This window comes from Propithecus coquereli, unplaced genomic scaffold, assembly GCF_000956105.1.
Source record: "Propithecus coquereli isolate 6110/MARCELLA unplaced genomic scaffold, Pcoq_1.0 Scaffold248, whole genome shotgun sequence".
NCBI lineage: Eukaryota > Metazoa > Chordata > Mammalia > Primates > Indriidae > Propithecus > Propithecus coquereli.
Window position 1 is genome coordinate 1,640,245 of NW_012148041.1, and position 17,696 is coordinate 1,657,940.

Consider the following 17,696-nt stretch of genomic DNA (forward strand, 5'->3'; position numbering starts at 1 on the left):
AAAATGAGACATTAGCACTGGGGAGGTCCTTGGCGGGTGTCGAGTCCAATATTTCTCCAGTCTCTTCAGGTTATAGGCACTGGGGAGTCCTAGAGTCCTTCAGAAAGCACCCTGAGATGCCTCTGGAACTTAGCTTTGGAGACCACAGCGATTGTGTGAGTCACACGAAACCGTAATCACGAAGTCTCTCAGAACAGGGAGACTGCCAAACCGAATACGCTCACCCGCTTCCTGATGTTCCATTCATTTGCATTTCCCACTTGTGCATTCCCTGTTTTATCTGTGAGTCCTTGCCGGCAAGCAAACAGTAGTGATCGTTCATGGTTTAAGAAAATGTTATGGGAGAAAAGCCTACTGCTGGAGCTGGTCGCAGTCTGCTGCTCCATCCAGGACGCAGAACAGGTCCCGCCGCAGACCCCGACATTCTCCAGAGCAGGATTTGAAAACCGCAATCTCACCCAGGACCAGCCCTGGCGTTTTATTGAAAGGAAAGCAAACCCAAAGGAGAAAAGTGTCTTGGCCAAGGTCACAGGACCGGTCTGGGGCAGAAATAGGATTACAACCTCCCAGTATTGGGCTTTTTTTCTTTCATATTCTTTGGCCTGAGCCTCGTGAGAGTGGGCCATGGATTCTAAGCCGACATTGTGGAAGTTGGGAAAGATCTTGATGCTTCTGGTGTTTACAGGCCAGTTTAGGACTGAACTACCTAAGGAAATCTGTCCCCACTTAATCCCTGACCCAGGGTCACATCGCTTGTGAGGGGCGAGGACCGTGGTTGCTGGTGAGGATGGGCTGATCCGAGAGAGCTAGCTTCTACGGAGGGACCGACCTCGTAGCTCTCTCTCAAAGTCGGACCCGTCACCTCGGAGTGGACAGTCACTACTGGATCCGAATCAACATTCTTTGTCTCTGTTGAGTTCAGGACTGAGGCTTCTCCTTCCTGTTACTTGGATACACTGCAGCCACCCGGGTGGAACTCGTCAAATGCCAACAGCACCCTACCCCCCCCAACCAGCTCCCTGTGTGCCCACATCAGCAGCGAGGTATTGGGCATCACGTTCAAATTCTCCTCCCCACCACATCCGCCCCGTCCTCCCATTTCCACGGCCAGTACCCTCTCCCCCGCATCAGGACTTTTCCTGCATCTGGTCTCCGTCCTCTCCAGCCCTGCACATTGCAGATGAACCCTAGAATCCCACATCGCACCATCCTCAAGAACGTTCGGGGCTCCCTATCACCATAGGGAAGTTTTTCTCAGCCTCCAAGTGAAGTCACATGATCTAACAAGTAGAAACATACTTTCAGCGAAAGCAGGTTGAGTTTTGTCCTCAAAGATGTGGTCACTGGACCCCTTTTTTTTTTTTTTTTTTTGAGACAGAGTCTCACTGTGTTGCCCGGGCTAGAGTGCTGGCGTCATCCTCACTCACAGCAACCTCAAACTCCTGGGCTCAAGCGATCCTCCTGCCTCAGCCTCCCGAGTAGCTGGGACTACAGGCATGCGCCATCATGCCCGGCTAATTTTTTCTATATATTTTTAGTTGTCCAATTAATTTCTTTCTAATTTTTAGTAGAGACGGGGTCTCGCTCTTGCTCAGGCCGGTTTCGAACTCCTGAGCTCAAACAATCCGCCTGCCTCGGCCTCCCAGAGAGCTAGGATTACAGGCGTGAGCCACCGCGCCCGACCTGGACCCCTTCTTCACACAATAGAGCCCAATGAATTAGCTTCATTCAAGGCCCTTTGCAATGTGACCCTTTTGCCTGCCGCAAGCCTGCTGTGCAAAGCTATGCTCCAGCCAAACTGGAGCGAACTAATCGTTGCTGCCTTAATCATACCATGTGTCGCCTTGCCTCCAAACTTCCCATACAACCTCCCCTACCTAGAATGCTAAAACGGCCTTCCTTCTCCGTTCTACTGGGCTGTGCCTTCTAGAGTCATCAGAGCTGAACCATGCCCCACTGCAGCCTAGATCTTTCTTCCACTATACCAGCCTTTGGTGCTGCCTATAGCACTTCTCATCTGAACCGCTCACTTGGCATTTGGCAAACCAAAGCTTGGATCTTACAAACCTTGTTTGTTTTTGTTTTTATTTTGCAGTAAAGCATATTTGACTGCTTATCAAAACCTGAAAGAAGAGCCTGCTCAGGGTAGGCACACAGTAGCAACCGGCCGATGGTAGTGGAAGGAGAGTTAGCGGTGGGCAGAGCAGATGGGAGTGGGGTATTAGTTATCTGTTGCTGTGTGACAAGTTGCACCAAAACGTGGTGTGTCTGGGTCTGAGTCTGATTGAGAGAAAAACCACACGGTAATTTGAACAGAAAATTCTAATATAAATATTAAAACAAGGGATTGGAGTAACAAAGAATTGGTTAGTAAGGAGTAATGAGAACCCTACGGAACACATGTATAGCAGACGTAAGGGCAGCTCCTCCCTCCAGGGCTGAGCTAGAGCACCCGAGGAAGAAATACTGCTCACTAGATGGCAGAAAAGTCACTGTACTGTCATACCAGTGGAACTTGCCAGAAATATGCACTCTAGGACGCCAGGGAAAGCTCTTCATGGGGAGACATGGAACCAAAGGCACTCCGCTACTGAGTGGCGGCAGGGGAAGCTGCTGCCCGCTGGGTGTTGCTGGCCTCCACGTACCACGGGAGCTGGCACTGGAGAACCAGTGGGTGCTGCAGGAGCCTGATGCAGGAGAAGCCAGGGGCACACAGGTGCTGGGGGCTGGAGAAGGGGCAAAGGCTGCAGGAGAAGGGGCAAAGGCTGCAGGAGGAGGCATTCTGCTTACACTACAGCCCAGGGTGGGGCTGTGCCAGGAGACGCTGCTAGCCACTGGGTGTCGCTGGCAAAGGTGTTTGGGCTGTAGAAGCCTATTAGTCAAGCACATTGGAACCAGGAAGCAAAAACCTGGTCCTCCTGCAATGTCCCTCCAGCTCCTGTCCTCCTAGCAATTTAAAATATCAATAAGCATACGTAATCTCTTACAGGAATTCAGGAACATTTTGGCTGGCTGGTTCTGGCTCAGTGTAGCTGCAGTTAGTAAAGCTTTTGCCTGGGGCTGCCGTTATCTGAAGGCTTGACTGGGGCCAGAGGGTCCCCTTCCAAGATGGCCCATGTATGGGGCTTCCAAGTTGGTGCTGGCAGTTGGCAGGAGGCCTCAGTTTCTCTGCATGTGGGCATCCCACAGGGGTGTTTGAGACTCCTCATGACATTAGCTGTCTTCCGCTAGAGTGACTCGTCCAAGAGGGAGCAGAGCAGAAGCTGCAATGCCTTTTCTGACCTAACCTCAGAAGTCCTAGTTGCCACCTCCACCACATTCTGTTCACCCTAATGGTGAGTCCAGCCCCCATTCAAAGGAAAGGGAATTGGGGCTCTACGTTTTGAAGCGAAGGGTCAGAGAATTTGCCAATATTTAAAAATCATCATGGGGGCATCAATCAACAAGGACTAATTGAACATCTACTGTGTGCTCAGCAGCTAGATGCATCTGTTTCCCCATAGAGAGGTTCCCTGCCAAGGAGAAGAGAAAGTTTTTAAACAATAGTTGCCACCCCATCCCCTCCCTCAGTCTTCCTTGCAGCTGGTTAGCTGGTTTTCTTACCTACAGACTTATTTTACCTTTAGGAAATTATATGTCTAAGGAAATATCCTTTTAGTTGATTTGGAGAAAGCTTCAGAGAAGAGGAGGGGCTCGAACCATGTCCCCAGAGAGGAGAGAGAAGAGCTCTCCAGGTTGGGCGAGTCACCTGGACTTTACCGAAAGGGCAACCAATCAGTGTTTCCCTCCGATGGGATGATGATGGGGGTAGGGCTGGTACGTGGCATTGGCCAGGCAGAATGCCAGTTACGCTATAACTGATTACTCGAAGGAGATAAACGAGAGACAGAGACAAAGGGACTTCCAAGCCCCTGCACGGCTTCCACTAGGAGCCCAGCACGGGGCACTCAAGCAAACTGGGGGGAGTGGGGTCTCTGGTTTGCCTTAAAACTTAAAGCAGGACCTTTCCTTTTCTCTAAACTCCCGTGTTACCACCAACCGCCCTCTGAGACCAAAGCAGGAAGAGCTCTGGAGTTGCTCTTGTAAGTGAACAGAGAGAAATGGAGGAAAAGAAAGGAAAGAGATTGATTTACTTTTTGTGAAACAAGAACCCTCTTATCATCAGCAAGTACAACTTTTACACATCTCTGATAACGACAGACAGCAGATGTGGCAGGCGGCCTTCTGAAATTATGCCAGTGGTCCCCACTCCCTAAATACGCCCTATTTGATTTGCTTCCTTTCAATGTGAGCTGGACCTGGTGACTTGCTTCTAACCAACAGGAAGTGGCAAAGTGAGAGAATGTTACTTTGGTGATTAAATTACAAAAGACCGTGACTTGCATCTTTCTCCTGGTCTCTCTCGCCCCTCCCCCTGCTCGTGCTGATGAAGGCAGCTGCCATGCTGTGAGCTTCCCTGTGGACAGGAGTGTGGGGTATGGAACCCGGGAGGGTCTCGGGCCAACAGCCTGTGCACAACCGAGACCAACAGTCCGACAGCCTGCGAGGACATGAAACCTGCCAATGACCACTTGAATAAGCTTAGAGGCAGATCCTTCCCCGGTAGAGCCTAAATATGACTCTAGAGTTGACCGCAGCCCCAGCCAACACCTTTTTTTTTTCTTTTTGGAGACAGGGTCTTACTCTGTTGCCCAGGCTGGAGTGCAGTGGCGTCATCATAGCTCACTGCAACCTCAAACTCCTGGGCTCAAGCGATCCTCCTGCCTCAGCCTCCCAAGTAGCTGGGACTACAGGTGTACACCACCACACCTGGCTAATTTTTCTATTTTTTGTAGAGACGATGTCTTGCTATGTTGCTCAGGCTGGTCTTGAACGCCTGACCTCAAGCAATCCTCCCCCCTCAGCCTCCCAAAGTGCTAGGATTACAGGAGTGAGCCACCGCGCCTGGCCCCCAGCCTTGTGAGAAACCCAGAGCCAGGGGACCCAGCTCAGTTGTGGCTGGACTCCTAACACACAGAAAGCGTGGGACGATAAATGATTTGTTAAGCCGCTCGGTTTGGGGGTAATTCGTTATGCAACAGAAGGTAATTAATGCAACAGGTGACTATTCCAAGGGTCCATGCACTGGGTCAGTTCTCTTCTTCCGCTCAAGGATGAAAAGAAAAATACCCAATACTACATTCAAATGTGGGACCTTTACTGCCTGTGACCCCTGCCCAAAAGTAGCTATGGCCATCCACGTGTCCTGGCACAGGACGTGGATTCCTTTGAGAGGAACAAGAAAGGGGTGGAAAGCGGGCTTCCCCTCAACAGCGCCTGCTGCCGCTGAGCCAAAGGATGAACCAAAGCCCTGGCCGGGAGGTCCCCTCCTCTCCACTTTTCCTTTCCTCGAAAGCCTCTCGTTGCTCCCGAGTTTCTCAGCCACCGACACCTTAGAGTGCCTCTTTTCCATGGGCTTGCCAAGGAGTCCTACAGTCAAAACTAGTCTTTCCTTAATTAGGGGGAACAAGTTAAGCGAATAGATCATTTTCCCCATGTTTCCCCTAAACATCCGGCACTTGCTGCGGCGTATCTGCTGGTGAGTAATGGAGGGCAAAATGAAGGAGCAAAGAGTCACGGAAAAACATAGAAATGTGATTCCTTAAAATGGTTCATGTATTATTGTTGGAGACGCAGTGACCTCATTACATAGAATAGAGTGAGAAGAGGAAAGGGAGGCAGAGAAAGAGAGCTGAGTCCCCGAAGTGGGATTAAACCTCCTGCTGTTACCTGGTGTTCTACAGAAAGTGCTAGAAAGTCTGAGCCCCCAGGACAAATGTGAGAATCTCAGCTGCTTCCAAGGACGTGAGCTGATTCCGAAGACTTGACCCTGGGATGAACCTCAGGGAAGATTCCCCAAGGCCAACGGTGCCCCGGGTCACATCACTGGGAAGTGGGGAGGGCGCTGTGCAGTGTATCCTGCCTGCAAGGGCTGGAAACTGTCCAAGTTGGCGGCTGAGCACTGGTGACATCCTGTGGGCACACAGCCGGCACGTTTTTGGTGTTTATAGGAACTGCAAATGTGGGCCGCTGTGTCTGGCCCAGCCCTGCTGGTCGGGTGATGCAGGATGACAGAGGGAAATGAATTCTTACCATAGGACCTCTCCATTCTCATCTCACCCTGGATACTTGTATTTTGGGGGATGTTGGAGTGAAATGTGAGTCCAGGAGACAGAGAGGCCATGGAATGGAGATTGCATGATTAAGGAGCTTAGAGACTCTTGGGCTTAGATGGGAGTGTAACTTGTGGAATTAGAACACACACCCCATACTACTCAAAGTGATCCACAGATTCAATGTAATCCCTATCAAAAATGAAATTTTTCATAGAAATAGAAAAAGTCATAACATTTGTATGGAACCACAAAAGACCCCAGGTAGCCAAAGCAATCCTGAGCAAAAAGAACAAAGCTGGAGGCATCACACTGCCAGACTTCAGAATATATTACAAAGTCGTACTAACCAAAACAGCATGGTACTGGCAAAAAAACAGACACATAGACCAATGGAACAGAATACAGAACCCAGAAATTAATCCACATATATCTAGCCAACTGATTTTTGACAAAGTTGCCAAGAACATTCATTGGGGAAAGGACAGTGCTGGGAAAACTGGATATCCATATGCAGAATAATGAAATTAGACCCCCACCCCTCACCCTATACAAAAATCAACTCAAAATGAATCAAAGCTGGCATGGGGGCTCATGCCCGTAATTGCTTGAGGCCAGGAGTTCAAGGCCAGCCTGGACAACATAATGAGACCTCATTTCTGCAAATCAATTTATGAAAAGTAGCCAGGCATGGTGGTGCGTGCCTGTAGTCCTAGCTACCTGGGAGGCTGAGGTGGCAGATCACTTGAGCCCAGGAGTTCAAGGCTGCAGTGAGCTATGATCACGCCACTGCAGCCCAGCCTGGGTGACAGAGCTAGACCCTGTCTCTAAAAACAAACAAACAAACAAAAAAAAACCAAAAAAACCCGAAATGGACTAAAGACATAAATGTAAGACCCAAAACTATAAAACTACTAAAAGAAAATAGGAGAAATCCTTTAGGACATTGGTCTGGGAAAAGATTTTATGAGTAAGACCTCAAAAGTGTAGGCAACAAAAGCAAAAATAAACAAATGGCATTACATCAAACTAAAAAGCTTCTGCACAGCAAAGGAAACAATCAACAGAGTGAAAAGACAATCTACAGAATGGGAGAAAATATTTGCAAACTATTCATCTGACAGGGGATTAATATCCAGAATGTACAAGGAACTCAAACATCTCAACAGCAAAGAAACAAACAATGCAAGCCAGGTGTGGTGGCACAGGCCTGTAGTCCCAGCTACTCGGAAGCTGAGGCAGCAGGATCGCTTGAGCCCGGGAGTGCAAATCCAGCCTGGGCAACATAACAAGATCTCATCTGTAAAACAAGAAGAAGAAGAAGAAAGATGAAAGGAGGAGGAGGAGGAGGAGGAGGAGAAGAGGAATTCAATTAAAAAATGTACAAATGATCTGAACAGACATTTCTCAAAAGAAGACATACAAATGGCCCAATATGTATTTTAAAAAAAAATGCTCAGTGTCTCTAATCATCAGGGAAATGCAAATCAAAACCACAGTGAGGTGTTGTCTCACCCCAGTTAGGATGGCTATTATCAAAAGGCAAAAAATAAATGCTGGCGAGGATGCAGAGAAAAGAGGACTCTTAGACACTGTTGGCAGGAATATAAAGTAGCACAGCCACTACGGAGGCAGTATAGAGGTTCCTCACAATACTACAAATAGAAATATGATCCAGCAATCCCACTACTGGGCATTTACCCAAAGGAAAGGAAATCAGTATATCAAAGAGACCTCTGCGCCCCCATGTTTACTGCAGCACTAGTCGCAGTAGTCAAGATGTGGAACCAGCCTAGATATCCAACAACAGATGAATGGATAAAGAAAGTGTGGTATATATACACCATGGAATACTATTCAGCCACAAAAAGAACGAAATCCTGCCATTCGCGGAAACAAACGGATGGAAGTGGAGAACATTATGCTAAGTGAAATAAGTCAGGAACAGAAAGTTAAACACCACATGTTCTCAGTCATATGTGGAAGCTGAAAAAAGTTGATCTCATAGAAGCAAAAAGTAGAACAGAGGACTTGAGAGGCTGGGGATGGGAGGGGAAAGCGGGGATAGGGAGAGATTTGTTAAAGGATACAAAATTACAGCTAGATAGGAGGCATAGATTCTAGTGTTCTATACCACTGTAGGATGACTATAGTTAACAATAATATATAGTTTCAAATAGCTGGAAGGAGGATATTAAACGTTCCCAACACAAAGAAATGATAAATGTTTGAGATGATGAATTTGCTGATTACCCTGATCAGATCACTATATATTATCTGTATTAAAACGTCACTATGTACCCCCTAAAAATGTACACTTATTATATGCCAATTTAAAAAATAAAATGAACTAAAGCAAGCATACCCCACCTCAGCCTGCATGTTGTATTTATTTGCCCCCTACTCCAAACATGGCATAGACTGCTAGACTCTGGCCTGTGCCTGATTTTTATCTGGGCACATGACCACCTAGAATACACACTACGTTCCCCAGCTTTCCTTGCGGCTAGGCTTGGCCACGTGACTATGACTAGTCGATGGAATGGAAAAGTCCTTAGAGGCTGCCCCTCCCTCCAGGTCCTCCATCTCACTGAGTGAAATATGAGCAGGTTGGTAAGCAATCTTGGGCCATGCTGACGATGGCAATACCTGTAGATGCCGGGGCAACACCTGTGGATGCCAGGGCAACAAAATTAAAGAAGCCTGGACTGCCGAGGCTATGGAGCTGCCATATCCTCCCTGGACGGTGTATACTCGGAATGTTACATGAAAGAGAAATAAACTTCTATCTTACATTAAGCCATTTATTCTACCACCCAAACTGGCGTGCAGCGGTGTGATCACAGCCAAACCTATTTGTGTATCCTACAGCCTCAGTAAATGAGATTCCATTATTCGTGATTTGTTTATTTTATAATTTATTTATTTGACAGATGTTTACTGAGTTTTGAGTGCTCTCATTGCATCCTCTCTAAGAGGAGCTGGCAGGTGAGCAGAGAGCAGGGGTCCCAGGGAAGGGAGTGAGTTTGGTCCATCAGAGGACTTGGAAAGGGGAGGTGAGCTCGTCTATCCGCCCGTCTTTCCCAGAGCCATCTCTTGCCTTGGTTTCCCCAAATGGCAAGTATTTTGTTTGTGAAGCAACTGCTTTTAGGGAGGAGGGCTACGATTACTGTGGAAGTCCGGAAAGGGATGAGCAAGTTCCAGTTACCAGCGCCTGGGAGAGGACAGAGAAGAGTATTGGCACTTCCTGGTTCCTGGGCACACTTTATTCAGCAAAAGCTGATGCCACAGAGTGGAGGCTCATTCGCTCATGATTGTTGCTAGAAGAGGGTGACGAAGGATTCAGTCAGCGGAAGCCTACCTGCCGGAGAGTGGACCAAGGTGGGTGCAAAAGTGCAGTGCGTTGGCGAGGGGGAAAGTTCAAATTCCCAGAGGGGGGTAACACCCTTGACCACTGGAAATTTGATTTGTAAAAAACCAATGTATTAGATCTATATGAAAGAGAAGCGTAGAAATAAAAAGCATAAGTTGGCCCTCAATGCTGTAAAAATTGGAAAATTTTCAGATAGGAAGTAGAAACCTAACTTTACCCCATCCAGGTAACCTGGGCCACCTCCACACATTTATTCTGTTCCATTGGGGGCTGCTGTAGCTTGGCTTGTTCAGCTTTTTTTTTTTTCTTTTGAGACAGGGTCTTGTTCTGTCACCCAAAGTGGGGTGCAGTGGTGTGATCACAGCTCACTGCAACCTCAAACTCCTGGGCTCAAGCAATTCTCCTGCCTGAGCCTCTTGAGTAGCTGGGAGTACAGGTGTGTGCTACCATGCCCAGATACTTTTTCTATTTTTTTGTAGAGATGGGATCTTGCTTTGTTGCTCAGGCTGGTCTCGAACTTCTGGGCTCAAGCGATCCTCCTGCCTTGGCTTGTGAGCCACCGGGCCCAGATGCATTTTTTTCTTGTCCACTTCTCACTAACCAGCATTTTTATTTAATAAAAGATGAAATAGAATAGAAAATCTCCGAGAAGATCACATACAGTAAATGTAAGTATTGTTTTGTGAAACTTTAGTTCCATACACACATCAACGCATTGTGTATATGTACACACACACACACACACACACACACACACGTTTGCCTGATAATAATCAAAATATCCAGCAACCAGCACGGCACAGATACCAACTAACTGAAACGGATGACAATAACAAATATTAGTTGTCTGACACCTGAATAAAATGTATCTTTCACCGTGTTTTGTACTCCAAAAGGGATTGAAATGCGTTGGTCTATAAAATGAAGCTCAAGGCTTCTTGGGGTTGGGGTGCGGTGAGCACGAGTTCCCAGTGCCCTTCCTTTGGTGTCGCCCTGGCTGAAGGCTCATGTCCATGGCTCCTTCCTGCGCTCGAGGAGCCGTTCCTGAATCCAGGTGTGGTCTTAAAGCAGAACAATCCTCCATGTGGCAACTTGGGATGTCGCAGACACCTGTAATTCTATTTGGCATCCACTCCCCGTCTCCCTGGCTTTGGGAACTTGCCCTGTTCAGGCCCCATGAGGTTCCATCGATAGAAGTCCCTGGTCCCCCTGTTCTTCCAGGGTTTTCTATATGGGCACTGAAGGGAGGCGCGTGGAGCTTTGTACAGCTGAGCCTCCCTCCCCGTCACTGTCCACAGAGAGGCAGTCTCCCTCCCAGAGACGAAAAGAGGCCGCCACAAAGGCAGGGGCTGCAGAGAGAGACACCTAGTGTCAACGCGTGCGTCTTTGGACGCCCGGGGCCAGGCTCGCATAGCTACTGACCCAACACTGCTCCTTTTGGCTTTCATTTTTTAAATAACTTGGTTTGGCTTGTGTTTCTTTCACTGGCAGCTAAAGGAGTTGAATTTACTCCACGGCTCCCTGAGGTGACTCCGGCTCACTGCCAGAGCCACGCGCACTACTGTGGCTCAGACTCATGGAGTGGGAGAAGGCAGAGCCGCGGGTCACCTGGTGCCGGTGAGTCTGTGCACCCGCCCTGCACGGGGCAGTGTGGGCAGAACGCCAGGTCAGGGCATCCTCCGGCTATGTCCTCCCTGGGGACATCTCTGCTGCGTGAACATTTCCTGAACACAGAGGCTGCGGGGAGCCCTACTCGGCCGCTCTGAGGAAGGCCTTGTCCTAGGCTAACCTGCTTGGAGAAGCTCCATCACCTCCATGGGGGGGAAGGCAAGGGGGCCACACACCTGGCCGCCAGGTATCACTGCCCGCTTCTGTCCTCCAGGGCCCAGGGCCTGAGGGCACAGCCAGGCCTGGGAAGAGGCTCCCAGTCAGCGCCCTCCTTCCAGGCCTGTCTTCCTGCCAAGCTGAGCTGATAGCCCCTCGCCAGGGCCAGCCTGTCCTGGGACGACATAACGTGAGAACTCCGTGTTCCGAGCCCGCCCCCGGTTCGGTGTGCGCGTGGGTGAGGACGGGCTGAGCTGGGCCTGAGCCGGTCTCCCTCGGGGGAGGCTGGGCCTCTCCCTCTCACAGACAGGGCAGGGCCAGACAGTCACAGACAGACAGCCACCCTCACCCCCTGCGCCTGGCTCACAGGCTAGGGTCCCCCGCCCTGACTTCGGCACTGCCCCCACCAGCCCAGTTTCCCACTGAGGAGCCACCTCCCCTGGGGTTACTCTCATGGTGCCCCAAGTTCCCTGGAGCACTGACTGCCCTGAGTCTGCGTCCCTCCAGACACAGTGGACACCCTCTCCTCGCTGTCCCATCCGCCTACTCTGCTCACTCACTCGGCAGCCCGGCTGGGAAGCCCTGAGCCTCCGCCTGCCCCAACCCCAGGCCCCTCGAGGCTTAGCAAAAGAGCACGGCCCCTCGTGCTCGGCCCCAGGACGTCCTGGGCGCCCTGCGTGGGAGCTCGGTGCCTCCGCCTCTGCGCCTCCCCACGTTTCCTCCCGTGGTCTCTTTAGGAAGCCTTTGCTGATCTGTCTCGGCATTTCAAACTCTCGGGGCACCGACTCGTCCATCACCCTGCCCAGGGGACTCTGAGACATCCTTCGGGAATGCACTGAGTCATGGGCAATTTCCACTAGGTCATTTGCCTCCAGAATTTTATTTTGCATTTCATAGACTGATAAAACTTCCAAAAACTTATGGGGACTGACAGAATTTGTGTATTTGACCAAATCACAACATAGAAAATGAAACAAAACTATTGTATCATTGCCATTACTTCCTAAAAGTTCATTTTAGCACCAAAAAAGTAGGAAGAATGTAATTTCAGAATAAAGAATTGCTCTTAAACTAAATATACTTACCTTTAACAAAAACACAACTGCATTACCCTTATTTTTTTCATCTTGCTGCAGACCAGGGAGAACACTGTCATGGAAACCACCACTTGGGCCACCAGGAAGATGCAGGAGCGAAGAAGACACCAGAGAATGTCAGAGGAGGGAGGTGAAGGGACTTAGAGTTGGGGGACAGAGGTCCACTAGCGAGGTGCTCCTCTGCCCTTACCTGGACCTTGTTCTCACTGACGTCTGAGGTGGCCAGTTTTGGGGTCCGACAAGGGGCAGAGCTATGGCCAGGCTCACAGGTCAGGTGGTTCAGTGACCCCCACCCAGCCTCTGCCCTGGACATCCTGGTGAGCTGGCTCCCGCCCCGCCCACTGCAGACCCATCCTGGACCTGTGCTTGTACCTGTGACCAGGGCCTGGCTGGGTTTGGAGACAGGCCATTGGTGCAGGAGAACGAGCACAGGACTTGGAGTCAGGAGTATGGCGTCTGGGCCTGGCTCTGCTGCTCACAGCCGACTCACCTGGAGAAGTCTCTTCTCTCTCTGGGCTGCAGTTTCCTTGCCTTAAAATACAGGTTCTGGCTAGTCATTTCCGAGGAAAACTGCACCTCTCTGGTTTGGGGTGGGGGGAGCCACGCACACAATATTTTGCATAGAATTTCAAGGGCTTCGCCGCCCTCTCGGGCCTTCAGTGGACTTCCCAGGGGCTGCCAACCCTGGCACACAGCTGCTGACCTCCTGCCCTCAAATTCGCCCTTTTCCTAAGCTGTCAGCAGTACTCACCAAGTATCCAACACTGGCAAGGGGATGGGCAAGGGACAGTGGTAAATGACACAGGAAGTATTCACCCCGGGGTTCCTCTCCAGTTCACAAGGGACCCTGCACAGCGTAAGTGGCTCTGGCCAGGCCGGAACCGGCCAACCAAGGTGGCTGAATACAGATCTGAAGAGAGTTTAGACTGTGACTGCCGGAGGGAGGGGACACAGTAATGACAGGAATCCCATTGTTGGGGACAAAGACTTCTGGCTGCCCAAGGCCGTGTAGAACAGTGGTGAGAGCTTGGACTCCACAGCTCGGGTACCTGGGATTTGTATTTGCCTCAGCCATTTAGTCGTGGTACGTGGACAAGGGACTTCACCTTGAGCTTTCCGCCTTACAGACGGAGACGACACTTACACAGCAGAAGCAACAGCACACACGAAACGCTCCGAGAATCCCTTGAATTGTTCAGCCTGCCTTGCAGAAGGTTGCGTTCACGTGACTCGCTCTGGCCGACGGTCTGTTTGGCAAGGAAGTGCCACCTGGCTCAGGCACGCAGGTGTCTGTGTGCTCCCTCCCTCCGTCTCTTCCCCTTCCGCAGCAACCCCGGAGGCCAGGCCTCCAGACAGCGCGGCCACAAGGCGGAAGAAGGGTCTCTTGCCCCAAGTCAGACTTCACGTGAGCGGTAAATGAAGCATTATTGCGCCAGGCCCCAGAAATTTCGGAGTTCTGTTGGGACAGCTAGCGTTAATTAGTCCGGGACGGCCAGTGTTAAGACAGGGAGGGCTCGTGACATAACAGATACAAAGCCCCCCGAGCGCAGTGGGGGCTGTTATTTTTGGAGAAAAGACCCAAGTTCCCACCAAGACGGGGCTCCTCAGATCTTTTCTTAAGCGAAATTTTAAAAAGCACCAACCATAAATTATGGTGTACTTTAAAATAACTAAAAGAGTGGGATTGGAAGGTTCCTAACACAAAGAAATGATAAACACCTGGGGTGATGGACACCCCGTCACCCCAATTTGATTATTACGTATCGTACACCTGTATCCAGATATCACATCACCATACCAATATATGCAACTATAACGTACCCATAATGACGACAAATAAATAAATAAAAATAAGAAAATAAAAGCAGAAGCAGGCAGGCGGGGTGAGGGGGAAGTCTGAGCCCGAGGGAAGTCCTGAGGAAGTCTGGCCCCGGTCCCCCACGCGTGCGGGCTGCTTTAACCCCTCCCTCTGAGCTTTCCTCTCTCCTGCCCCCGCGTTTTGCACCCACATGGTGACGGTCACACAATTCACAGACAAATTCTTAGACAGTTCATAGAATCATTAGGACTAGAGGAGATCCAGGACTGAGAGGCCATCTGGTCCGACCCGCTGCTGCTTACAGATGAGGACGCTGCGGCCCAGAGAGGTGTGAGGAGCACCAGACCATGGGACCGGGGTATCCGAAAAATCGCTGGGTGATTCGGTGCAGCAAGGGCAGAGAAAGAATCCGTAACAGGAAGACAGTTATTTTTATTTCAGCATGTAAGTTTTGTGTAGCTTTCTTTCTTTCTTTTTTCTTTTCTTTTTTTTTTTAAGAGACAACGTCTGTTTCAGTCATCCAGGCTGGCACAATTACAGCTCACTGCAACCTCGAACTCCTGGGCTCAAGCGATCCTCCTGCCTCAGCCTCCCCAGTGGCTGGGCCTACAGGTGTGTGGTGTAATTTTTCTATTTTTAGTAGAGATGGAGTCTTGCTGTGTTGCTCAGGCTGGTCTTGCACTCCTGGGCTCAAGCGATCCTCCTGCCTTCCCAAGTACTGGGGTTATAGGCTTGAGCAACTGTTCCAGGCCAGTTTTGTGTAGTTTTTAAAAACAGAGTTTTATTTTACAGTTTAAAGTTTTTATTTGGAGGCCAGTGGTGGTGGTGGCGCCTGCCTGTACTCTCAGCTACTTGGGAGGCTGCGGCAGGAGACTTGCTTGAGCCCAGGAGTTCGAGGCTGCATCCAGCGACCCGTGATGACGCCACCTCACTACAGCCTGGGAGACAGAGGGAGACCCTGTCTCTAAAGAAAAAAACCAACTTTTATCTGGAAGTAACACATAAGGAGGCCCTAGGGCCCCTACAGTCTAGAATCCTGCCTGTGGGAGGCCAGAGCGCCCTTCCTCCTTCCACCCTCCCCGAGGCTTGGGGGGCCGCCTGGGCAGCCGTGGCCGTGGGCCAGCCAGTCTGAGCGCCAGAATGTCCTGTCCACCCTCCTCCGCGAGGGTGGCTGGGGCGGGTCATGTGGCAGGGAAAGGGTGTTTCTCCCGCGGCCCCTCCGGATCCCCACCCAACCTCTGCCACCCAGGCCCATGGCCACTGCCTTCGTGCTCCTGGCGGGGGTCCTGCTCCTCTGCTGGGGCGGGCTTGTGCCGGATAAAAAGGTGAGAGCCAAAAGAATGCTTCTTGAACGTTCTGCCACGCGACAGGAGTGGCAGCTGGGGCGTCCCAGGCAGTGGAGCCCAGGCGCAGGGTAGCTTTGGAGGGAGAGGTGGGAACCGGCACCACCCCCAAACTGGGGATTTCTGCCCAGGCTGGAAGCTTGGGGCGCTCCCAAAGGGACTTCGAAGGCCGTGTCACCTTCCCCTGACGGCCTTGGAGGTGAGAGAAATTGGCATATGACCAGCACCGTCTCTTCCCAGCTCCCCCCCCAAGCGCCCCTCCCCACGGACTCAGCCCTGGGCTCACTTCCAAATCCTCCCCACTTGCTCCCGTTTCTCCCCCTTGTCCTTCCCTCCTCCCCACCACTGCCTAGTGACCTTAGGCACAAGGACTCTTTCTTGCCTCCCCCTCTTTCCCTGCCTCCCTTTCTGCCCCACCACTCAAGTGGGATCTGAGAGTATCTGCCTCTCCCCCCGCCCCCCCCAGCCAGCACAGGACACTCTTGGGACCCACGGAAGTGAGGGAGGCCCCGCCCCCCTTTCTCATCTTCCCTGCTCCCCTGAACCCTACTGGGAGAGGGGTGTGGGGTGGGACCTGGGGGTGACAATCTTATGGCTTCTCCGGGATTGTCTCCAGCCTGGCAGACATCCTGGCTGTCCCCACAGATGACCGGGGACAAGTGCTTCCACCACTCTGAGTGCTACACTGGCTGCTGCCTCATGGACTTGGACTCTGGTGGAGCCTTCTGTGCCCCCAGGGCCAGAAAAAATATGGTCTGTTTGCCCCAGGTGAGGCGGGGTTGGGGCAGCTCCTTCTGGCAAGTAGGGAAGGGGTGGGGAGGTTAAAAAAAAACAAGTATCCCCACCTGCTTTTGTGCCTTCTGTCTGGAGTGACCCTCTCCCTTTTCCACCTGGCAAACTCCTACTCATCCTGCGGTACAACTCCAGCCACCTCCTCTGAGAAGCCTTCCCTCCTCAGAGCGCCCGTGCACTGGGCTCATCCCCTCAGCAGAGCATGCGTCTCCCTGATTTGCCATGCCTTCCGTCCACCTGCCCGATGGTTGGCACTCTTTAAGGGCAGGGATGGCATTCTATTCATCTATGAAGTCCCTGCCCCCAGCTTAGTGCCTACACATAGTAGACGCTCAACAAATGCTTGTCGAATGAATAATTGTCTTTATGCTAATATCACTGAGGCAAGGTAGGTGGGAAAAGACCTTTGTACTACCAATCCTCATCTCCCTGCCAAAATGGCCTAATTTCTTGAGAGGAGTATGGCACTGCAGTAGCAGGACCTTAGCTTTGGAGTTGGACTTGAATTTAAATCCTGGCTATCCTACCCCCTGTCTTTATGACCTCAGACAGGTCACCCGGGCTCTCTGAGCCTCAGTTTCCTCATCTGCAAAGTGGGGCTAAACTACCTACCGCACCAGGTTACTGGGACGAGTACAAGTCCTGGCGAGGACAGTGCTCAATCAAGCATTGTTGTCAGTAGCTGGTAGAAATGCCGAGAGCAGAAGGCACAGTCCCTCTTGTTCCTGCTCACCTGGCCCTGGGCCCAAACCTCTCTAAGGAAGATGGGCCCAGCCTCCATGTTCCTGTCTCGAGATCTGCCAGTGCCCTAAGGAATCAGCAGGGTTCCTGCCGTGGCCTGATCCTACAGCTGAAGTGGCCAGAGGGTCTTTGCATTATGGGCACCTACTTTATTTCATGTGGTCCTCACAACAGCCCTGTCACGCGTATTATCCCCATTTCACAGATGAGGACGCTGAGTTGGAGAGGCTCATCACCTTGCCTGAGCCCATGCAATTATAAGCTACAGAGCCACAGACGCCAGGTCTGGCTCCCTCCAACACCGGGTTCTTGCTCCTGGTCTCCAGCAAGGTTAAGCCCCCTTCCTTCCTGCGTTCTGGTGACCCCCAACTCTCATGCCCACTTCCCGCAGACCAAGGGAGCCACCAACATCATCTGCCCCTGCCTACTGGGCTTGAATTGCATATCCAAGGACCTGATGTGTCCCCGTCGGTGCCATATGTTTTAGAGGAGGACACAGACTGGTCACCGCTGCCCCTTCCTCCCTCCCTTGGGGCCAGAGGCCCTGGGCGCCCC

General features: G+C 51.1%; 1 protein-coding gene across 1 annotated transcript; it reads left to right on the forward strand.

Moving 5' to 3' along the window:
* Positions 1 to 15,518: 15,518 nt before the first annotated feature.
* On the forward strand, positions 15,519 to 17,628 carry CLPSL2 (colipase-like 2). Its single transcript, XM_012646571.1, has 3 exons — positions 15,519 to 15,590; positions 16,254 to 16,376; positions 17,533 to 17,628. The coding sequence occupies exons 1-3, from the start codon at positions 15,519 to 15,521 to the stop codon at positions 17,626 to 17,628; spliced, it is 291 nt and encodes a 96-aa protein (XP_012502025.1).
* Positions 17,629 to 17,696: the final 68 nt, after the last annotated feature.